At 34.4% G+C, this 25071-nt stretch overlaps 2 protein-coding genes across 3 annotated transcripts; one reads left to right on the forward strand and one right to left on the reverse strand.

Annotated features, from left to right (window-relative positions):
- Positions 1–2701: 2701 nt before the first annotated feature.
- LOC141673252 (26S proteasome non-ATPase regulatory subunit 11 homolog) lies at positions 2702–5797 on the reverse strand. Of its 2 annotated transcripts, none has more exons than XM_074479982.1 (2): positions 5660–5797; positions 2702–4131 (listed from the first exon to the last, which is right to left on the reverse strand). In XM_074479982.1, exon 2 carries the CDS (start codon positions 4105–4107, stop codon positions 2836–2838), a length of 1272 nt encoding a protein of 423 aa, XP_074336083.1. In that variant the 5' UTR covers positions 4108–4131; positions 5660–5797; the 3' UTR covers positions 2702–2835. The 2 variants fall into 2 exon arrangements, with proteins under 2 accessions (XP_074336083.1, XP_074336085.1); XM_074479984.1 differs by lacking the exon at positions 5660–5797 and adding an exon at positions 4929–5128.
- Positions 5798–12268: 6471 nt separating this feature from the next.
- On the forward strand, positions 12269–16607 carry LOC141673260 (protein argonaute 7). The gene is made up of 3 exons (XM_074479993.1): positions 12269–12893; positions 13598–14816; positions 14914–16607. The coding sequence occupies exons 1-3, from the start codon at positions 12512–12514 to the stop codon at positions 16367–16369; spliced, it is 3057 nt and encodes a 1018-aa protein (XP_074336094.1). The 5' UTR covers positions 12269–12511; the 3' UTR covers positions 16370–16607.
- The last annotated feature ends 8464 nt before the right edge of the window (positions 16608–25071 follow it).

The following is a 25071-nucleotide window of genomic DNA, read 5'->3' on the forward strand; positions in this document are numbered from 1 at the left end:
TGCTTTCTAGTGTAACTATGGAAACTGTGTCAATGACCCAACAGTTGACTACCCAAGCTACCAAACCAACAAAAGTTCCTAAATCCAAAGCTAAGAAAGCGCCCTCTGATTTCTTTCAAAAGAAATCAGTTGTAAAAACCACCAAACCTAAAGAGGGGAGTGTGAAGGTGGGCAAGAAAGGTGAGGGACAGGGTGAAAATCAAAGAAGCCCTAAGGATAAGGTTGGAGAGGTGAGTGTTTTCCAGCCTAGCCACACTGCAGTTTTTCAACAAACTGAAGTGCTTAATAAGGATATTAGCTCATTACTGGTTTCATCCTCCCAAAAGGATGTTACCATTGAAACAAGCTCCCAACTAGGAGCACAGGCCAAGAGGGTAAGGGACACAAGTTCACCCCAAACTTATACCAGAAAGAAGAAACCAAAAACCCTTGGGGATGCACAGGGCTCACACACTGTGCAAACTGGTGCAAAAGACCCAGTCACTGCACCTTCTTAAAGTCAGGTTGATGTGGCTCCAATAAATGTGGAGTCACAACCAAAATCTCTAATAATTGAAGCACCTGATACACCAAACTCTCCCACACACTCATTGGATGTTGACATGATCAATACATCAGTTCCAAATTCTCCATCTTTAACTCTCTTGGAGAAGCTAGAAATCCATGCAAGTGAGCATCATCTTTTAGATGATTTGTTGGCTTACTTACCATTTCTTTCTGAGACTGTTGAGACATATGTGCCAAAATTTTCATCAATCTGCACAGAGTCTACAATAGTCTCCACTCCAAACTCAATTATTTCTTCTATCCTGATGGATATTTATCATCCTTCGAGTAGTGATTGTATCCCGACGGATAAGCTTAACAGCAGTCATCCGTCGGATAGTCAAACTGCTAACCCGATGAATATTCCTCATCCGTCGGGTGTCTTTGCACAACTTCAAATTTCTTCAATTCTTACAAGTACAGAAGACTTAGCAGTAGTGCAATCACTCTTAGGACTGAGGGAAGTGAGTAATTTGAGTGAGAGTCTGGGTTGCTCCCAGGAAAAAGGAGAGGAAAAGAGTGATCTAATGCATACATATCTCTCTAGTGGATACATTCAAATCCACCACAAAGTTTTAAAGACCCGAGTTTTTATTACTGTATATTTGATTAACTTGAATGAGTATTCCGCACTTTGCAAATCAAACAATTAGATATAAATTGAGTTAGAACCATTTTTCATAAATCTCAAAAAGAAACCAGAATTACATTCAACCCCCCTTCTGTAATTCTTGTTATATTGTTAAGGAATAACACTTTCCTCTAACAATGTGACGACTTAGATCTTATTCTCTCCATCCCATTTAATTCTTTTAAATTGGGTGAGTTAAGTACGAAGATTAAGTAAAAAATTATCATTTCAACCGATTCTTTACATTGGATGAGTTTAAGTATAAAGGTTAAGTAAAAATATAAATTAGTATTAAAAACTAAGAAAAATAAATGAAGTGATGTAGACAATCAATATTTAATGTATAAAATAAGTAAGATCGAGTAAAGTAGGGGATTTGGTTGATTTTTAAAAAGAAAAATTTCCTTAAGTACGTACTTAGAAATGGTACGTACTTAGGAATGGTACGTACTTAGGAGTGTTATATGAGTACATAGCGTCTTTATAAATATAGAGTGCGGTGCTTCTTAAACCCTAGCCCCTTGCTCTCTCCATTGATTATAGTGTCTTTATAAATATAGAGTGCGGTGCTTCTTAAACCCTAGCCCCTTCTCTCTCTCCATTGATTAGCCTCAAAAAAATTCTAAGGGACTTCCATCGATTTTCTTTGTTCGAAAGCCTCAATACTTTATTCCTTGTTCGTTTTTCTTGATTAAGTTTTCATTTTTTTAATAAGTTCCCAATTTATTTGGGTTCTGTTCGATCTCCACTTAATTATGAGAGACTCTGCTGTAAACGAACCGAGCTGTTCGTTAAACTCGTTCGGTTCGTTCGAGTTCGAGTTCGATAAACTCGTCCAATAAGCTTATCGAACTCGAGTTCGAACAACATTTTTTGTCCGATTATCTTAACGAGTTCGGTTCGTTAAGATTTTGTCCGAGTTCGTTAAAAGTTCGTCCGAGTTCGATTCGTTTACAGCTCTAGTGAGAGTTTAGTTTTTATTTTGATTTATCTTGTTGTTCATCATGTCTGGGATTACAAATATGCGGAATTTTCATGGTATTGATTCAGTGATAAGAATTTTTAAGGTCTCCGTCACATTTAAAAGTTTGAATTATTTTCGTAAATGCAAAGTATATTTGAAAATAATTGAGGTAAATTTAGTTTGTATTTGCTCATTTTTTATTATATTTGAAATATATTTCAACCGGACTAGTTATTATATTTGAAATATATTTTAACCGGACTAGTTCTGTTCTCTCTCAGACTCTCTCTGAAATCTAAGCAGTCAAGAGATTGTATTTTGTAATTAGTAGATGAACATAGAAGGTCTCATTACTTGGCATAAATTTTTAAATGACGTCACCTATTATGGAATAGGTATGCTAGTATAATCTATTGCCTATCTTCAACTGTTCTATCTTCAATTGTTCTAGACTTCATGTAAACACAGTTTGTAAATTGTAATGCTTTGTTAGGGTAGCAGATGATGACATCAGAATATTTGTAAGGTCTAGACTCCGGAGTAACAAAATCGCCAACAAGTAAATAATAAATATAACATAGCAATAATTGTTATAGGTTCACTACGCTGGAATTTGGCAGCAAGCCTGAGGCAGGAATCCAGTGAAGAACAAACATTAAACCAAAAGATGGAAGGAAGACTATGCAGTATATTTTTATGCCATAATTTTGGCAGACCTTGTGAAGAGGCTGTCAACAACCTTCCCAATGTTTGAAATGGTCTCTAATGTTGCGGGGTATATTGCATCTGATTTAGGATCATCAAATATCACGAGGCATCCAGCGCCCTGATCTAAAGTCCCTGCAAATTTCTTATCCAGAATCATCTGCGACAGTTTCTTCTCCACATGGTCTTCAGGTAATTCAATTAATTCTGCAATATGAGTGATCTCCACTCTCGAGAAGGGCTCAATCAACCTACAGAGGTTCTGTTCCAGCAGCGTGTCATAGAGGGAAGATAAGTGCCTATGCACAATAGGGTCTTCCTCTAGTTGTGCCTTAAAGTCCCGAAGAGCAGACTCAAAGAGTTTTAGAGATCGCTTTGAATGAGCATCTGCAACAGCCTTCATTGCATCAAGTTCTGGTCCTTGATAGTGCAATCCCACTTTCTGTGATGATATTATTCCTGCCACATCATCAGCCTGATTCACCATAATTTTGCACAACAGCATATACTTGAGACTATAAACTGCTTGCGGATCTTCAAGAGCATTGAAAGCTTCGAAAGCTTCAAAGAAATAGCTGTATCCGGTTTTGTAGTCTTTCTCCTCTGCATGAAGAATCCCGCTCTGCAAATCAATAGTTCCCTGTTGAGCTGGAGGCACATAAATAGCATTAGCAGCTGTTCTTGCGGCTGTGAGGGCAGCTTTGGCCTTCGGAAGATTTCTCAGAGAGAAATGAAGCTTGCTCTCCAGCAGATCAATCTCCACGAGTAAAAGCTTGTCATCTAACCTTCTCACCTCCTTAATTAGGCCTGAAAGGAGGCTTAACGCCTCTGCATACTCCTTGTTCTCCATCAAAAGAGCTGCAAGCCTTGCTTCAATTCGCTGACGAAGGAAAGTACGCTTCTCAGAACGGGTCCACTCAACAATTTCTTTACAGAGGGAAACCTGGAGATGAGACGTCCCTGGTATTTTAGCAACTGAATCAACAATCCCACGCACAATTTTAGCAGTTTTTGCTTTCGGGATCTTGGCAAAGAAGGACCTCAATTGGGTCAAAAGGTTACGAAGTTCCTCTGCCCTACATTGCTCTCTAAGAATATCTGAGAGGCTGGAAACTGCCTGCTCCTTGATTCGTAAAGCTTCAGAAGTGGAAGAAGGATCCTCAAGAACACGATAAAGAATGGAGATTGACTCCTGCGCATCTTTAGCTTCTGTAGCCTGAATCAGTGATTCAGTAGTTGCAGGAAGATATGATGAAGACATGACCCTAGTGTTAAGACTCAAAGTCTGACAAGTAAGAAATCAAGTGATCAGATACTATAATCAGAAATTCCTACAAGTCAGCTAAATGCAGTACCACAGTTTCATGTTCAAAAAGAAATGATAATACATTACAACAGTATCATACAATTCCATTCCAGGGATTACCAATCACAACGGTATTGACAACCAAAATTCACATTGATTCACATTAATTACAACAGTATTAATGCTTTCAACAAAACTGATACAAAAAAACGAGAAAATCACGGACTGCTAATAGCACAAGCATACAATTTCTGCCTACAAGTTTCTCCACAAAAGGTGACGATTATAAATTACAACCAAAGAAGTAATAAGTTTTGGCTACAGCAAAACCACATTATCATAGTCATACTAATGCTCCACTCCAAATATTAAAAATTGCAACAGTGCAAAAAAAATAACATCAAATTCCTAAGTAACTTGATGCGTCTACAAAATATGCAAGAAAATGAAAAAACATCGTTGACTGCTAATGGCACAAGTATAGTACTTAATTTACCATCACATGTTTCACACACGACGATTTAAATAGTGCACGATTTGAAAAATGATCCCTCTCTAGATCCTATTAACAAAACAGACCTAATATTCCTAGCATGAAGTGTATTGTATACCCCTTGTCTCTTTATTTAACAAGAGGTCGAGGGTTTGAGTAATATCTGCTAGTGCTAGATATGAAGAAGACATGGCCCTAGTGTTAAAGTTCAAAGTCTGTGAAGCATGAAAATGAAGTAATTACATTCAACACTTAAAAATTCCTACAAGGTCAAATGAAGTACCGCAATTTTATCCTCAAGAGGTAAACAAGTGACTGGCCAAAGCAAAACCACTTGTATCACACAGTTCCACTCCGAGGACTACAAATCACGCCAGTATTAACCAACATAATTCACATAAAGTTCTTACTAACATAATTATGAAACTAAAATACACGAAAAAAATCACTGATTGCAGATAGCATAACCATACGATCTTTGCCCACAAGTTTCACCACAAAAGGCAACATAAATTACAATCAAATAAGCAATATACGTATCTAGCCAGCGTAAAACCCCTTTTATAACAAAATTCCATTCCGAATATTACAAATCACAATAGTACATAAATCAGTCAAATCAAAGTCCTAACTCTGAATTAACTTAACGCTTCTATCAACCGTCAAAATATAAGAAAACGAAAAAAATATTGTGGACAGCTAATAGCATAGCAATTAAAAAAATAACAAAACAAATCTAATATTCATAGCATTGTAGCCCAACGGATACCTTGGCAAGAGGTCAAGGGTTCGAGTTTTAGTGGAAGCATGTTTGTGCGAGTACTTAAATTTCCGTAAACTATACATTACCCAAATAAGACAAACATCTACATCACTAAGCTCAATTCAAGTTGAATCACACAGATGAACATCGATCGCATTTCAAAATTTACAACTATATGAATTTAAACATGTACACATATATTATAAATGAAATTTAAGCATTAAAATCAAAGAACCAACACTAGAAATTACCTAGCTTTGAAATTTGATCGGTGAAATGCTTTATCTTCCTCTGCAAGCTTTGAACAATCCCTTCTAATTAAAATGACCTTTAAACCCTAACTCTGAAGTTAATTATCCCAATTTGAAAGGCCCCTGGTGTTGGGCCGTTTGAAAGTGAAGTGATGCATTTTTTGTTGGGCTTGGATTAGGCTAGTGAAACAATTTGGGTTGGGCCGAAAAAGTATTTACAAAAAAATGTGTGATTGGAAGTTACAATAATTCAGTAAAATCTTGATATATATAAATATTCGAGAGTTGAATATTTCGATTACTGGGGAAAAAATATTATGATAGAACATAAATAATATATTTTCTAACTGGCAAAAATTCAGTGGAGTCCGTTTTTTATTTCCGTTTATATAGACCGTTAGATGGGTTGAAATGGAGGTCTCACATTACATTATATGTGTATAAAATAAAACCTAAAACTAAGGACACGCAGTACTTTACATACATCAACTACTCTCTCAGTCCCAATTTATCTGTGCAGTTTGACTTTTGTACGTAGTTTAAGATGTATTCACAGCATAGTTCCGTTAATTATTTTTAATTTTTTTTTTGTGAATAATTATTCAAATCTTAAATTTTTATTAAAAAAATAAATTTGAAAAATAATTAACGAAACTATGCGGTCAATGCATCTTTAACTACGTGCAGAAGTCAAACTGGAGAGATAAATTGTGACGTAAGGAGTAGTTTTTTCTACCTTATTCCACCTAAATTTAGGCTAAGTTATGTATTAGAATTTTATTTTTGAATATAATTTTCATATATTATTTATTTATTTTAAATTATACATTTTTATTTATATTTTAAGGTACTACACTTTATTATGTTATGCACCCTATTTTTTAAATATATTTTTCACATAATATTTTATTTTACAAGTTGCATTATATTTATATATTTAGATTTAAAAGTAATATATTTTATAATTTTAAGTACACTCTATTTATAAAGTTCTACGATATGTTTTTGCACTCTATTTTTTAATATGTTTTTTTCACATAAAATTTTATTTAGCAAGTTGCATTACATTTTTTATTTAGGTTTAAAAGTACTACATTTTTATTTATGCATAAATACTTTTTTTTTCATTTACTCCACATCAAGCATATTACACTATAATTTATATTAGACTAAATTATGCTCTACAAATCTATTTTTGAATATATTTTTCACATAATATATGTTTTGCATTTAAATCATATTTTTATTTAGATTTTAAATTACTACACTTTATTTATTAAAAAAATCTACATTATGTTCTTCACTTTATTTTATACACTTTATTTTATTTTAGATTTTGAATTATATTTTTTATTAATATTTAAAAATAAAAAATTTTATAATTTGAAGTAACTCTATTTATAAAATTGTACAATATGCACTCTATTTTAACTTAGCTTTATAAATATTAATATGTCTCTATTTGTATTCATCTAACTGCACAATGTACAAAATCTAACATCTCCAGGTTTTCAAAATAATATAGATCTCCAGGTCTTCAAAATAATATACATTTCCACTGAATCCAACTCATTCTCAACTTATATTATTACTATGAAAATTGCATAATTTTACTATGTATAGACTATACTAGGAAAATAAATTGTGAAAATAACGTGTGTTCTTAGGGCTGTAATTTGAGTTGGGCGGGCCAACTCAGTTTACACCAAATATTCGTATGCTAATGAGCTGTTGATATTACGATAGAATGCAGCGTCATGATTTTGATCAGGTCGGATGAATTAGATGAGTATAGGAGACTGATTTCCCAGAAGATCATAACCTTGATCCATTTTACACGTACACTGGTAAACTCCACAACATTTTAGCTATCAAAATTTGACATCTTGGACTAAATATTGTCGCCTATACAGTTATTAACCTCTCATCATTGAACACTCCAAACATAAAATACATAGTACTCATCTAAAATTCAGTATGCATCGCAGAAAATAATCTATATATATATATCACTAGTATTATTATAAATTTATATAAATAACATCGCAGGAAAACAACTATAATACATCTCATCGTTTGTCAAAGTATAGCTATCATGCATATATTATATGCAACTATCATAATTTATATCGGCCATTTGGCCTCTCTGTACTGTACTACCATTGCAACATATCTCTACTTCTCTGCTTCTTAACATTAGAATTATATCAATTTGATTCTGACTACGTTCATGAAATATGACCTGACGACAAAATTTGTAATTTATTTTTAAAATTTAATAAACACGATAAGATATAAGTATATCCATATCCGCAATGTATGTATTTTGATTACGCTGCATGCACATATATATTACATGAGATATGATTTCCTCAGGTAAGTGAGTTAGTGTGTCATGCTACCTTAGATTAGTGATTAAACAAATAAAAAAGGTGAGCATAACTGTATTATGATATGAGACACTACTGTAGTTGCCTTGTGAGCAAATTATCACACACACAACACGAAGATGCAAGTATGGGGAATTATTATGAGGAAAAAACAAGACAAGGCACTGTTAAATCTCATTGACTTGTATGATTTGTAAACAGTTTGGGGGGTGAATAAATAAGTATTGGTTTCTATAGTTGTATACATTTCGGATGAAATAAAAAACTGAGGATGAAGCCTAGTTAAGGGCCACACACAATTATGAAAGTGAGAAGTTTGATGGCGAACATCTGGGAACACACCCACTGACAGTCCTTGCATTTTTTTATATACCCTCCATGTTCTCTTTGATTTTCACCAACATTTTTTTTTACCAACACAGTAGTATGTCAATATACTACTACTTATCAATCTATGCTTTCAGACTAGGTGGTGAAGAAAAAAATTGATATGAAAGCAAAACAGCGCAAAAATCGACAAATGGTAACATTAGTATGATTCGATTTAGATGCCTGATCGAATCCAAAGTAAATCGGACCGAACCGAGCCGAAATAAACCCTAATATTAGCTTGTGTTGTCTTTAAGAGTTCATATAATAATCAGGCTGGACATCTGCAGTTCATCATACTGTAGAAGTAGGACATATGCATATTGATTTATTTACATCCCTGGAACATGAAACACTTATGTCCATGCCAACTTGGGCATAATTACTGTTTAGCAACTTCCTTTGGTGATGCCAACTCATCACTACTCAGGCACAATGACTGTTTAGCAACTTTCCCGCTCCATTCCAAGCTAAGCTTGCATCTTTCATATAATTCTCCCCAGGTGATAAAATTATATATTAATTCTTTTTTACACCATAAACCGAATCATTGGTGAGACTACCAAAATTCTTTTTACTGGAATTAGACCTTTGATTCGGTTGCATTTACGATTTTTAATTACAGTATATTTACTGCAACAATTATCTGACGAGAATGCTACATATGAATATAGGTTTGTTAGTGCTTGTACCGATATATCTGCCTGCATATATAGACATTATTTGTAAGAATATCAACAATACTCCTATTATATGTGTTCGAAATGGAATCTTGTATGATACTATAATACACATGTTTGACACAGAAACATGGATCGAGGAGAGAGATTCCCCATGCCTTAGCAGGCACTTAGCTGTATGGCTGGTACCATGTATTTATATTCAACAGTAATTTTGCCTGTTTTGGGATTATATATGGCCTTGAAACCAATATGGGGGGCTGGTTTTATATACAGATATATGCTAGCACTATGAATAATGCATTTGGCACAAGGCCCTGTGATAATTCTTCATGTACTGCTCTTTGCTGAATAGTCACTCATCTTTTTAAAAATCATGATCCAGCCGTGTGTGTGCTTTTACCTTGAATCAAGACCAAACACATTTTATTTCATCATGTATACACTCCTTTCCTCAATATAGTAACCATGTTTGTCCTGTAAATAAAGTTTTTGTTTCCCTTGTTTATGTTTCTTTAGTACAGGGATGGGTGGCCGTAACCATAGGCGATCAAGACCCGCGTTTAGGGCCTCAACGGTTTCGGCTCTAGGCCGAAAATAATTATTGTTCATATAGGTTAGGATCCATGCAAAGCTTCTCCTTGAGATCTAAATCTAGTCAAGAAACCATTGTTGTGGGTAAAACAAAGTATGGAGAGTGCCATATATGCACTGATATACACATACCTAGTGGTGTGAATACTACATATTACACATTCACTTGTCACAACTTTGAAATTAGGCAGGCATGGATTTTTCCTTACCATTGCCCTTTTTTAATTTGTCCTCTTTTAATTGTTAAAACTTCATTTTCAATCATATCAATCTAGGAAAGGAAAGAAAAGGAACATGTACATTATTACAACTCCTTGACCAGTTGTATGTGTGGGGTTAAAAGCTCTCAAATTTATGATGATTATAGATTATATGACAACCTAAATGACTACTTTTAGGGTTTTATGGGTCCTTATGACTTTGGTAACACACTAATTATCAATTCAAAATTATTAATCTTAATCCTAATCTCTTTCCAAATGGCTATATGAGTGAATGATAAACAAAAAAAGAGAAATTAAAGTCTAAAATGGAAATGATATGGTCCAAGTACTCTATTATGATTTCAATCACTTTGCCTCTTACAATCATATTGTCCCATCAAGCTATCAACACATTCTTACAAAGTTTTAGATAGGTAGTAATTCAAAAAGATATAAACAAACCCATCTTTTTTTAGGTGCATGAATATGACCCCCTATATGCTTCTTATCCTCCCTATTTTCTATTTGAGCATGTTGACAAAAGATGGGGCAAAAGAGAGGCTAAAAGCCTAAAAGTAGATTATATGTATGTATAGATGAAGGAGAAAGGTTTAACTTGACACAAAGAAGATTAGATGCTTATGTTTTGTTTGTGAAGATGATTGTTATGATCTTCAAGAATCTTTTGAGTAATCTATACCAATATCTTCAGTTGGCATTGGGCATTGAGCTAAAAAAAAGTGGACTGAGACTGCTAGTATGAAATATAAATTCCTTTTGATTACTACCAAAAGTCTAATATACTTTGGAGTCAGAAAGCTAATGCTCCCTCAAAGTCTCTGTAATGTGCAAATTGCAGGTTCACACTTCACTACATAGTGTGTAATAGTTGATTGAATACAGTTAAAAAAATTGTTCAAAACCGGATTTAACCGAATTATTTCGGTCGGTTCGATCCGGAGCATAATATAGCTTTGCTTTTGTTCGGTTCCATTCAATCGAAGAAAAAATGATTATTCGGTTTTTCAGTCTATTCAGTTCGGTGACCGAACCGACCAAATGTTCGGCCCTAGTCTTGGTTGATGCCCATAATCCATTACTTTAACTATTTGTTAGTGAAATTTTTTGGATGATAAGTTTAAAATCAAAACTGGATTAAGGTAAGAGATCACGTTATTTTATTCGCACTTATTTTTTTTATTTATAAAAGTTTTCATGTTACAAAAATTATCTGGAAATAGATAATTTGTCTTATATAAATTTGGCTTCCAAGAGTTTTTCCCCTGAACTGTACACAACTATTGTTCATATCACATACTAACTATAAATTCACTACTTGTTTAGGAACTAATTTTAAAATTATATTCATTTACAATATAAAAACTAATTAGAAACTTGAGAAAAACACAATGCAATGACACTTAATGCAACAAATAAGTATGCCATTTAAATGAAACAAACAAGCAATCCAAAGTTAATATAACACCTTTAAACTAAAATAAATGTGGTGCAGTCCAAATATTCTATGGATATTGACTATCCTACTAATGATTTATCCTAGGCAAAACTTAATTAATCTGCAAGATGTTAAATGACAGATTTTCAATCCCCTAATCTATCATTATAATTATATAAGTGGCCCATCAACTCGTTAATTTTTTTCTTCCTCACTTGTCATGTAGTGAATAATCTAATAATTTATTTGCCGCAATGCATTTCAAAGCTTTAGAAATTGATGATAACATCGCCGTTTAGCACGATGATGTGCAATGTTAAATATAAAATTGTAAAAACTCGCAATGTGAAATAATATAAAATAGGCACAATGTGATTTTCTCAGTTTGTCTTTTGATATGAGGATTATAGTTCCTTGTAAGCATCGTTTAAGGGTCAATTCAAAGTAATTAATTTAAAATAGTCCAATCACTGTCTAGATTAGTACTAATATTTTATTGATTCTAAAGGTAAATTGAGCACTTTCTTATTTGACTTCAGCATTAGTGTCACTAATCAGAGGAAGAAAAGCCCAAAGAAGGATTCTGTGTTTAGCATTTTGTAAAAGAAACAAAAGGGCATCAGTGCTCACTTTACATATGCATGTATGTGATAATATTATGTTTTATTTTCTTAATATATAACTTAAGATTTAAAAAATTAAAAAACATCCTAAAATTATTGTGTTTTGTTATCAATTCTCAGTTCTCTCTCTAAACAAACTCCTAATGTGCAAATTACTCGGGCATGTTGTGATTCAAATCCTATTTGTCTCCTCATGGGTACATTTTCTACATAACTCAGGCTGCACAAATCCACTATTGTATATTACAAGCACCATTTTTTAAGTCCAGCTTTCTTACCATTTTGTCTGAGCTTTCCCCCAGCCAAACTCTCCTTTAAACAAACAGCTTCTTCAAAACCTCCCCTAAAGTTTCAGGCTTCAGCCCCACCTCTCTCTCTCTCTCTCCAAAATCTCTCTCTCTCTCTCTCTCTCTCTCTCTCTCCACTAACTACAGTTGCAGCTAATATATACACACACACAGACATCTTCACATCCTCATTATTTTCTCTCATGCAAACAAACATTTTTTCCCATTTCCTTTGTCTATCAATCAAGTGATGGAAGAATCAGAACACTCAAAAACAACCAAGAAATGCATACCCCAAACACCAAGTTTTAGAGCTAAAAATTGTAATCCTCATAACTATCAGTATCACTATCATCACCAGTTATATCATCATCATCATCACCACTCAAATACTACAAGATTTAATGGATTTTATTACCAAAATCAGTACCAAAACTACCCTGCTCTTCTTCCTTCACCTCAAACTATACCTTTTCAACTAGCTCCACCACCTCTTTTATCTCAAGTTCAAAACTTTAGAACAAAACCCCATTTGCAAAAGCCTTTGTTTAACCACTCTAATGGTTCTAATGCTAACCCTCCTTTGTCAACTTCCTCTGTAAACAAGGCTTCTAATTTGGCTATTACAACAGGTAAAATTTGCATTTTTAACCCTTTTGTTTATAAAGCTTGCTTCTTTTTCTTGTTTTCAATGTTAAAGCTTTTGTCTTGATGCATGCTTAGCTTGTAGAGTTTAGGTTTAGTTAAGTGCTTATGTTTGTTTGGTAGGTAAGAAATGCTAAATGAAATGTAACACCTTTCTTTACACTGTAAAGATATTTTCTTGACATTGTAGCCGTATCTCTCTCGTTCCCTTTACGGGATGTGTGAGGGTTCGAAACAAAAAAAAAAGATCTTTTCTTGATACTGAATGTGTGTGTGACGTAGTGTAAATTTTCATAGCAAACTATAGAGTAATAGTAGTCTTCAAGAATCAAGACATGAGTATACTTTGAATTTTCAATGACATCCCTGGGCCATCAGAAGTGTCTTTGGGGGGAGAGGTATTTTTAGTCTTTACTGTAAGTATATAATTTTTATGTATTCTAGTGTTTTTTTTACATATAGAATAGACTTGTTTCTGTTGATTCTTACTTATTAAGATGCTTAAGTTCTTGCAATTCTAGTGTTACCTTACAGGGTTTTTTAGGCATTGTGTTTTGTATTCACCGTTATTTAGATTTCAAATAAGCTGGTAGGGAGAGCGAAGAATCAAACCCGTGACCGATGAATCTTTTACGATATATATGTTTTGATTACTCTAATCAAATTATAGTTTTTGTTTGTCGTTAATCAGCTCCTGCAGCGCTTGACCAACAATCTTCTTTACCCCCAAGGAGAAAGAAAGAAGGGAGAAGAGTTACATTAGCTTTACCACAAACATTAGTGGTGGCAAGGAGACCAGATTCCGGTGGAATTGAAGGGCCGGTTATTTCTCTCCTGGCCAACCATTTTCTAGTCAAATTTGACCCTTCACAGCGTATCTTTCAGTATGATGTTGAAATCTCTCCAACTCCTTCAAAGGATGTCGCTCGATTGCTTAAGCAAAAGCTCGTGCAGGACAACTTAAATTTGCTCTCAGGTGCTCGTCCAGCTTATGATGGACGGAAAAATCTATATAGCCCGGTGGAATTCCAAGCTAACAAGCTTGAATTTTACATTGGCCTCCCTATCTCAACTGGCAAGCCGACTGGAAAGAATGCCAATGTAAAAGAAAAGAACAAGCTTTTTAGGATTAACATTAAGCTTGTATCAGATCTCGACGGAAAAGCCCTGACAAAGTATTTGAGTAAGGAAGGAGATGACTGGGTCCCTATTCCTCAGGATTATCTGCATGCTTTGGATGTTGTTTTACGCGAAAGCTCAACTGAGAAATGTATACCTGTGGGGCGGTCGCTTTACTCAAGTTCAATGGGAGGAACTACAGATATAGGTGGAGGAGCTATTGGACTAAGAGGGTTCTTTCAAAGTCTAAGACCAACTCAACAAGGACTAGCTCTCAATTTGGATTTTTCTGTGACTGCTTTCCATGAGAGTATTGGTGTAATCCCTTACTTACAAAAGCGAATAGAGTCTTTATCCGATCTTACTCAGAGAAAGACAAGAGGTTTGACAGAAGAAGAGAAGAAGGAAGTGGAGAAAGATCTAAGAAACATAAGAATCTTTGTTTGCCACCGAGAAACTGTCCAGAGATACCGAGTATTTGGCTTGACCAAAGATACTACAGACAACCTCTGGTTTCCAGATAGGGATGGCAAAATTCTGAGGGTAGTGAACTACTTTAAAGATCAGTATAATTATGATATTCAATTCAGAAACCTTCCTTGCCTGCAAATTAGTAGGAGCAAACCATGTTATCTACCGATGGAACTTTGTGTGGTTTGTGAAGGACAGAAGTTTCTTGGAAAGCTCTCTGATGATCAAACGGCAAAGTTACTTAAGATGAGTTGCCAAAGACCAAGAGAAAGAAAGGCAATTATAGATGAAGTGATGACAGGGCCAGTTGGTCCTACAAGGTTCATTTCAAATTCTCTTCTATTGTTGCTAAAAACTTTTTTATATGATCTTTAAAATTATTTGTAATACTTGGACTTGACTTTGTTATATTGACAGTGGCAATCAGGCAAAAGAATTTGATCTTCAAGTTTCTACAGAAATGACACACTTGAGTGGGAGAATTCTTCAGCCTCCCAAATTGAAACTCGGTGATGGAGGCCATGTCAGAGATTTAACTCCTACTCGCCGTGATCGCCACTGGAACCTAATGGATAGCCATGTCTTTGAAGGCACTCGAATTGGGAGGTGGGCATTGATAAGTTTTGGTGGAACTGCTGATCAGAAGACCAACATTCCAAAATTTATAAACCAGCTAACTCAAAGGTGTGAGCAATTGGGGATTTTTATTAACAAGAACACGGTTATTAGCCCCCAGTTTGAACCGATGCACGTGCTCAACAATGTTACTATATTGGAATCGAAACTTAAGTCAATCCACAGAGCTGCTTCCAATAATCTCCAGCTACTTATTTGTGTAATGGAGAAGAAGCACAGAGGATATGGAGATTTCAAGCGAATTGCGGAGACAAGTGTGGGGGTTGTGAGTCAATGCTGCTTGTACTCAAATCTTGCCAAGTTAAGCTCACAGTTTCTTGCAAATCTAGCTCTCAAGATCAATGCCAAAGTCGGGGGTTGCACTGTTGCTTTGTTCAATTCACTACCATCTCAAATGCCCCAGATTTTTCACCTTGATGAACCAGTGATCTTTATGGGTGCTGATGTAACTCATCCTCACCCGCTTGATGATTCCAGCCCCTCCATTGCAGCTGTGGTGGGTAGTGTTAACTGGCCAGCAGCGAACAAGTATGTCTCAAGAATGAGGTCTCAAACTCATCGCCAGGAAATCATCCATGATCTAGCTGAAATGACGGCGGAGATACTAGAGGATTTCCGCTGCAGGCTATCTGAACTGCCCAAAAGAATAATTTTTTTCCGAGATGGAGTGAGTGAAACCCAATTCTACAAAGTGCTTGAAGAAGAGTTACAAGCTATTAAACTGGCTTGCTCACGGTTTCCAAATTATAAACCTCCCATTACTTTTGCAGTAGTGCAGAAAAGGCACCATACAAGGTTGTTTCCAAATGATACTATTCCTTCCACTCGAAATCAATCCAATGACGAAAATGTTCCTCCAGGAACCGTAGTTGACACCGTGATAACTCACCCCAAGGAATTTGACTTCTATCTTTGTAGTCATTGGGGTGTGAAAGGAACAAGTCGACCAACACACTATCATGTTTTATGGGACGAAAATCGTTTCACTTCTGATGAATTTCAGAAGTTGGTTTACAATCTTTGCTACACATTTGTGAGGTGTACCAAGCCTGTATCCTTGGTACCGCCAGCTTACTACGCCCACCTTGCCGCATACAGAGGCAGATTATACCTGGAACGTTTCGACTCCACTATTTCCAACAGAAATAGCTCTACCATATCCCGAGCCGCCCCACCTAAGGCAGCACCTCTACCTAATCTTAGTGAAAATGTTAAGAACCTCATGTTTTACTGCTGATAATATATTTTTTTAGCAGTTGCATGTACATAATTCTCAATGCCAGTTGTGCATATTCTAGTTTAACATTGATGTAGGCTTTAATATGTTATTCAATAAGCCATTTTCCATGGCCATGGGTTCAGTCTATGTAGTTTCACTAATATGATCTTTTTTCATGATTGTTCTATTACAATGTTGAAGAGAGCCTGAAATTAACATCAATGGTAAGCCAAGTAGAAAAGATGATTTATGTTTTCTAATATTAGGTATGTTGTTAATATTTTAAATTAAAATTTTCAGACTTGTATCACATTCAAGTAGAGATCATTTATGTGGTTGTTATGGTAGTTAGAAGCTTTGTCAACTTAATGTTTTTACAGCAGGCCTATATTATTGTAATGTCAATTCCATCATGTATATTTATAAAAGGCTACAAAGAAATAGCTGGAACTTTGGGCAAAAAAGAAGAGATGCTATAGGCTTGTACTAGAGATAGAGTATTAAATGCATTGGACACAAAAGATTTGTTAACAGTTGCAATGGATCAAAGGAAAAGTATAGATCAATAGACAAAATAGTGTATGGTAGTATTGTTAGTGTCTGGTAAAGCATGACAGGTCAATTCTAGCAGAATGAAAGATACTACAAGTCTAGAATACAGGGTATGTATATTAATCTCAGGATCATATTGAAGGACTAAATATTTAAGTCAGACTTATATGTCATACACACACATGGTGAGAGTCTGAGAGATAGAGACTTGTGTTAAGTGTATTAATGTGAGGGTATAATTAATAATACAGCAGCTAGCACTAATATTTTGCCATGCATGCAACGTAAGAGTCAGAGAGCGTGAAGAGATGCAGAGTTTTTTTGCAGAAATAAAAGGATATATACAGTCATACAGATACATACTTACATACTGCTATCAGCTACTTGGTACTAGTCATCTTAATTATCTATCCACTGGACCTGGTACACTCCTATGATCCACTGGTTGCATCACTGCCCTTTACTAAAACATTTAATAAAACTCACACTATTTTACAGATGTGATTTAGACTTAGTCCATGGCTCCATGCAGAAATAAAATAGTTAGTGAGTTCAAGTATTCACGTAAAAATTAAGTGTAATACATTTTCGTTGTTAAATAAATGTGCTGCAATAGTGGTCTGTCATGTTCCTAGAACACTACATATGTGGTTATATATATGTTATGGGTCAGTAGTTGTAATTATTTATCCGCAAATAGGTTTAACACCTGAAATTTTTGTGAACACTGGGGTCACGTTACTCTATCCGCAATAAATTTTTGATTTTAAAGTTCTTCCCCATATGTTATGTTGGAGTACTAGTTCACATAGTGAGATTGTACAAGAACAATTATAAAGGAGGTAGAGAACAAAAGAAAAGGGCAAGAGATGAAGGGGGGGTGAGTGAGATATCTGACTTTCGACTTGCCCTTTTGTCTCTTCACATCTCTCTCTCTCTCTCCCCTCTCCATCCATACTCTCTACTCAATAAATGAACCCTCCCTGTTTCTGTCCTTTTGTTTATCTGAATATACACAGAAGATGAAATGGATGACAGGCTTTATTTTTATGGAGTATTCAGTAGTTGTAGTAGTAGTGTTGTGTGTTAAAGAAAATTAGTACAACACCCTGCTCCAGTTTGGTACAACACGGGCTGCAGAAAGGGGACACAAAGAGTGGCAGCTAAAAAGAAAGCTCAGGTCCCCCCCACCTCTGGTCCTAATCTCAGCCATTTCTACTTTTTGTACTCTACATTTCTTGGATTGCAAATATTACACTTCTCTTCTATCTCCTTTTATTTTCACTAAATTATAACCAAATTCATCCAAAACTTGTGCACGGGTCTGATATTGCCTCTTGTGTGTGGGGAACTAACATGGTTTCATTAAAATAACAACTAGTAATATTCACGAGGACCATTCTTTTCTTCTTTCTATATTTTTTTAACTAATTAAAGACAATTCCAGTTTTAACTTGTAGCTCCTATCATTTTATTCAATCAAAAGTCATTGACAGAATCTATCAAAGTGAGCAATAATAAACTGCACTGTGCCAAACTATACGGTATTGTTATATGTACATAGAAACATGAAAATAATATATTTTGCAAAACATTTTTTTAAGCATGTACTGTTTTTTTATAGAATTAATTATACACATGCCATGAGTCCAACTCGTGACCTCCAGCCGGGCGTTTGACACCTTCTTAAAAATATATATAACTTATAACTTAAAGTGGAAAAGTGATATAAACATCGTAAACTTAAAGTGGAAAAGTGATATAAACATCTTAACATTTAGGTGTTTGAATAATTTTATATATAAGTTACTCATATCAAAGTGTGTTTTTATACTTGTGCACATATTTTAAAATTCACGGACCACGTATTTAATTTTTAAAAAAATATTATAATTTACAAAAGAAATTTTAAAAACTTAAGACCCTCAGAAATGGAGGATTGAGTGAATATTTTGGGCTAATTGAAATATATAGGTGGATATTTTGGGCCATATTTATTAATTTAAATAAAATAATAATAATGATAGCTTTAAAAAATAAACATAATAATATTATATCGCTAATGTAAAATTAAAGAAAAATGAAATTATATATCCATATATTAAAATTTGAAAGGAAAGAAACAAAACGAAATGAAGTAGAGAAAGTACTGGGCGCCTGGTACCTCAACTTTCAAATTTGAGCATATAAGTTATTAAAAACTAGTTTTGATTTTTTGAAATATTTTTTTATATAATTTATCTTTTGAAATATTTATTATTTATTTAACTAATTTATAATAATATAATTTTATTTATTAAATAAATTTTATGTTTTTCATGAATAATGTATATTTCAAAAAATTATAATTTTTATACTTATATATTTAGTTATTATTCTATTGATATTGATAATCCAAATATAACATATATGTTATAATTTATTTTATTTCTTTCATTGTTTAATTTTTTTTCACATTATAAATTTGTAAATAGAATATTTTAATCATATAATATAATATGTTTACATAATTATATTTTTATTTATATATATATTTTCTTAATATTGTAGAATTTGATCAAAATTTAAAAAGTTGTTTGGATTTGTATCTTACGGCGTTTGTAATAATATTTTATAATTGTCGGTTCTAGTAATGATTTTGAAAAAAATAATTTACACTTAATTGTCATATTACTTTTAAATATATTTTATTAGATTGCTATTTCAATTTTGAATTGTAATAATTTTATTATTATTATTATATTTTACCTAATTTTTATGTTTTATAGGATTGATGTGCTATAAAATTTTTAAAAGACAAACTATAATTTTTCTTTGAATTTTATAAGATTCATGTGCTCCAAATTTTTTAAAAGATAAATTTATACATTCCATTTTTTAAAAAAATTGATCTAATTTGAACTGATTAATAAATACATTATTAATTTCACTTAGATTTATTTTTATTAAGATATATTTTATTATATTTGTATTTTAATTTTAAATTGTAATAATTTTAGTATTAATAATATTATTATTATTATATTTTTTCCTTGTTTTTATGTTTTATTGGATTGATGTACTCTGAATTTTTCAAAACAAATAAAACACATGTAATATTCATACTTAAATATTATCTAAATGTGTTTCTTATTTTATAAGATGAAAATAAAATTATCTATTCGAAAATATATTAAATCAAACTAGCATATTTCAATTTTTTATAAAAAATGATTCTACTTTAACTTGATTAATAGATGATTTCTTAATTGTTACTTATATTTATTTTTATTAAGATAATTATTTCTTATATTAGATATTTATATATAGTATAATACTTTTATTATTATTTTATATCATTTAAGAATATATATTTATAGTTCAAGTTGTTAATTAGTTATTTATTTTGTTTGTTATACAAATTATTAGCTATTATAATGATATATAATAAAAACTCTTCATCGCCTACACTTTAGCACCAACAATACCAAAACTCTCTTACTCTAATTATATATAGGATATAATTTGGAACTTTGTAAAATGCACGTGATATTTTATAAATATTTTATATGAACTTTTAATATTGAATTAAATTAATTTATTTTTTGGAAAAATTATAAAATAACATCTCTAACTCTATTTAATTGCTAAAACTTCTTCTATTGATATTAATTTTTTTAATTTATTTGTCGTTCATTTTTTGCTTAAAATGTTTATATCTTTCTTATTTTAAATTTATTAAATTTATACATATTCACCTATAAATTTATTAAAAATATACAATTAAATTATTATTTTTGTATTTTAGGCCAATTATGCACATGATATAATACAATATTAAGATAGTGATAGAAAATATGAGAATTTATAATTATCATAAATAAGTTTATAATATTATTTTTATTAGTATTAATTTGAATTTATTTACTTTACTTGATTTACTCATAAAATTTATGTTTTTTGTAATTTTTGATTTATTAAAATTTTATATTTTTGACTATAATTTTCAGATGGTGAATATTGTAAATTTTAATTTAATTTGTCTAATTTTTTATTTTAAAAAATTTTTAAGAAAAAAAAAATTTGGGTAAATTTTGGTGTGACTTCCGGTTAAACGTGATTTCTTATTTTATAGAGAATGTCTACTAATTTTATTATATAAATTATCATTTTTATTAATTTTTTATTTTAATGACTCCTGTGTATATAAAACATTTAAAATTTTGCTTATACTATTTTCACACCTAATATGTTTTTTGATTTGTTTTTTCGCTTTTTAGTTATTTTTTAATGTAATGTTTGTTTGTTGTAATATTTGGTGTATTAATTAATATAATTTATTTGTACATTTTTAAGTTTTTTTGTTATGTATTTGTTCTTCTTATTTGTTTGTTTATTTTTTTAATTTTTTTAAAATCTGTTTGCAATGCACGGTGATAGAGATAAATAAATCCTGATTGTGTAATTAAATATTACAGTAATTATACATGATTTGGGCTGTTAGGCCCAATAAGAAGATGTATGACATTCAGACCAAAAAGGTTAACACATTGATCAGGCCTGAAGGATCAGATCAGACCTGATGGAACAAAGAAGGTCCAAAAACCCTGAATATTAATTAATTTCGTAATTAATTAATAAGAGAAAAATCGGTTATTGAAAAGAGTCCCAAGAGGACATAAATCCTTGCAGATTAGCCTCTAAACAAGTCTCCTATACCAAGTCTAATTCAAAGACTACCAGCATCTATATAAGGGGTCTCACCCCACAAATCAGAACTACGTTTTTTGGCTTGATTCTCTAATTCACAAAGATACGTAGGCATCTCGTAAAGGCAGAATTAAGCTATGAAACACGAGAGCAGCCATTAAAGGCCTTGAGCTCCCGAACCTTAGCAATAAATACAACGAATAGTAACCTTAGCTTTTTATCCATAACATTTGGCGCCGTCTGTGGGAAAGCACAACAACAACCATGGCGAAAATACGGAGAACAGTTAGAGCCCTCGAAGGAGGAACATCAACGGGGACAACCCAAGTGATTTCGTCAACTGTGGAGGTACCTCCTCATTCAACCTATGCAACCACGCAAGGAGAAGCCCGGATAGGGGCAGCTGAACCTCAGCCACAAGGGACGATTCCCTCGGCTACTCAAGGTACGAATCCCCAAGTTCAACAACTACATGCACCTGTGAATTCTCGACCCATCGGGTACGAATATTCAACTGTTGTGACTACTAACCCCCCTTATGGGATGCCCCTTTACCCCGAGGTTGGAGGAAGTGGACATGCTGGACGGAGTGAAGCATGGGGGCGATCCCCCCTACCTACGAGGTTTGGCTCCTATCCTTGAGGATCAAGAATTTTATGGTCCTTACACTGAGAGAGACTCTGAATCTTCGGATGATGAAGTAGCCCCAAGAAGGAGATGTGCTGGCAAAGAGCCGATAGCTGATGATAGCCAACGTTCGAAGAGCACCCAAGGGACGAATCCCCAAGAAGTGCAGGAAAGGATCAGGGCTCACGAGGCTGAGATTCAAAGGCTGAGGCGCGGCTTGGAGGCGCACCAGTCCCCCAGACCCCCATTACCTCCTAGGGGGAGAAATCTTCCTCCTGTCATAGACCTGGATGGTCCAGTACAGAGAAGGGTTGTTGTCCCAAGGGCTGATCCAAGCAATCTTCTTCCTCTTGGAGATCCTGATGATCCTACTCCACCCTTCACTGAAGAAATAATGAATGCCCATATATCAAGGAAGTTCAAGATGCCAACAATCAAAGCTTATGATGGCACGGGAGATCCCTCTAATCATGTTAAGATATTCTCTAATGCACTGATGTTGCAGCCCGTGAATGATGCTATTAAGTGTCGGGCCTTTCCTCAAACCCTGTCGGGTATGGCTCAAAGGTGGTATAGTCGTTTGCCCCCAAACTCTATTGGGTCATTTAGAGAATTAAGTCAGGCTTTCATTAAACAGTTTATTAGTGGGAAAGTGCATGAGAAAAGTTCAGTATCCCTCATGAGCATTGTACAGGGAGCAAATGAATCCTTGAGAGAATACCTGAATCGTTTCACAAAGGAGGCTTTGAAAGTCCCGGACCTTGATGACAAGGTATCCATGATAGCACTACAGCAGGGAACTAGGGATGAATTCTTCAAGATGTCTTTGGCGAAACGCCCCCCTGAAAGCATGTTGCAGCTCCAAGATAGAGCCGGGAAGTACATCAAGGTGGAAGAGAGCATGAGGAAGACCGTAGTGAGTAATGAGCCCAGTGGAGGCAAGAAACGAAAAACTGACCTGGAATATATCGCTAAGGACAAGTATCCTAGAACCGAGCCAAACCCTGATTCAACCCCCAAGAAGGGAGGACCTGGGCAAAAGTTCACTGAATACGCTAAGCTGAATGCTCCTAAAAGCCAGATCTTGCTGGAAATCGAGAAAGATCGAGATATTCGTTGGCCTAAGCCCTTGAAGGCTGATCCTGCCAAGCTAGATAAGAGCAAGTATTGCAGATTTCACAAATATGTCGGTCATGACACCGATGAGTGTAGACAACTGAAAGATGAAATTGAGTTCCTCATTTGAAAAGGAAGATTGAATAAATACACTGGAGATGGAGGGGATAGGAATAACAATGGAAGAAAGAACTTTAAAGATCGTAGGAGGGACCAAGTCGATCAGGGGGGGAATCCCCAGCCTAGGGGACCTGTGATAAATACAATCTTCGGAGGACCACGACCCCGAGGGTCTGTGATAAACACAATCTTTGGAGGACCAACCGCTGCTGGGTTATCCAAGAACTCCAGGAAAGCGTATGCCCGAGAAGTTATGCATATTATTGGGGAAGCCCCGAAGAGGGCCAGGACAGGAGTAACAATGTCTTTTGATGATTCTGATCTGGAGGGTGTGAAATTTCCCCATGATGACCCGTTGGTTATAACCCCGATAATAGGGAACAACCCAGTGAGAAGGGTCCTTGTGGATAATGGTGCTTCAGTGGATATCTTGCTCCATGACACCTTTTTAAGGATGGCATATAATGACTCCCAATTGACCCCAACCGACATGCCAATATATGGGTTTGCGGGAGTGGAGTGCCCCGTAGAGGGGATAATTAAGTTGCCAACAACCATAGGGCAGGAACCAAGGCAAGCAACTCAGATGTTGGACTTTGTGGTGGTGAAGGCTAGTTCGACTTACAACGCTATCATGGGAAGAACAGGGATACACGCCTTCAAGGCAGTCCCTTCTTCCTATCATTCAGTTATGAAGTTTCCAACCCGGGATGGGATCGGAGAAGAGGAGACCAAAAAATGGCTAGAAGCTGTTATGTGGCCTCTTTGAGGGCAGATGGAGTTGGGGGGCAGGTTCTTCCTATTGAAGATCTGAATATCCGAGAGAATGATGAGAAAAGATGAAAGCCAGCAGAAGACTTGGATTTCAATTCCTTTAGCCCCCGAAGATCCTGAGAAGGTAACTTTTATTGGAGCAACACTCGAGGAGCCCCTTAGAGGGAAGTTGGTGAAATTTTTACAAGAAAATAGTGACGTTTTTGCATGGTCAGCAGCTGATATGTCAGGCATAGACCCAGAACTGATTACTCACAAGCTGAATGTGGACCCAAATCGGAAGACAGTGAAACAAAAGAAAAGAAGTTTTGCTCCAGAAAGGCAAGAAGCTATAAAATAGGAAGTGGATAAGCTCTTAGAAGCTGGTTTCATTGAGGAGATTCAATTTCCAGAATGGTTAGAAAATCCTGTAATGGTGAAGAAGGCCAATGGAAAATGGAGGATGTGTGTGGACTTCACTGATATCAATGATGCATGTCTTAAGGACTGTTTCCCGTTACCAAGGATCGATACTTTGATAGATGCCACTGCTGGGCACGAAATGCTGAGCTTCATGGATGGATTTAGTGGATACAATAAGATTAAGATGCACAAGGATGACATTTCAAAGGTATCATTCATCACTGACTTTGGTGTTTATTGTTATCTTGTTATGGCATTTGGTCTGAAGAATGCTGGAGCCACCTATCAAAGGTTGGTAAATAAAAATTTTATAGATCTTATTGGCAAGACGATGGAAGTCTATGTTGATGACATGTTAGTCAAGAGTCTAGTAAAGACTGGTCATATAACCCATTTGAGGGAAGTTTTTGAGGTCCTGAGGTACCACAAAATGATGTTAA

Source organism: Apium graveolens, chromosome 1 (genome assembly GCF_009905375.1).
Source record: "Apium graveolens cultivar Ventura chromosome 1, ASM990537v1, whole genome shotgun sequence".
Lineage (NCBI taxonomy): Eukaryota > Viridiplantae > Streptophyta > Magnoliopsida > Apiales > Apiaceae > Apium > Apium graveolens.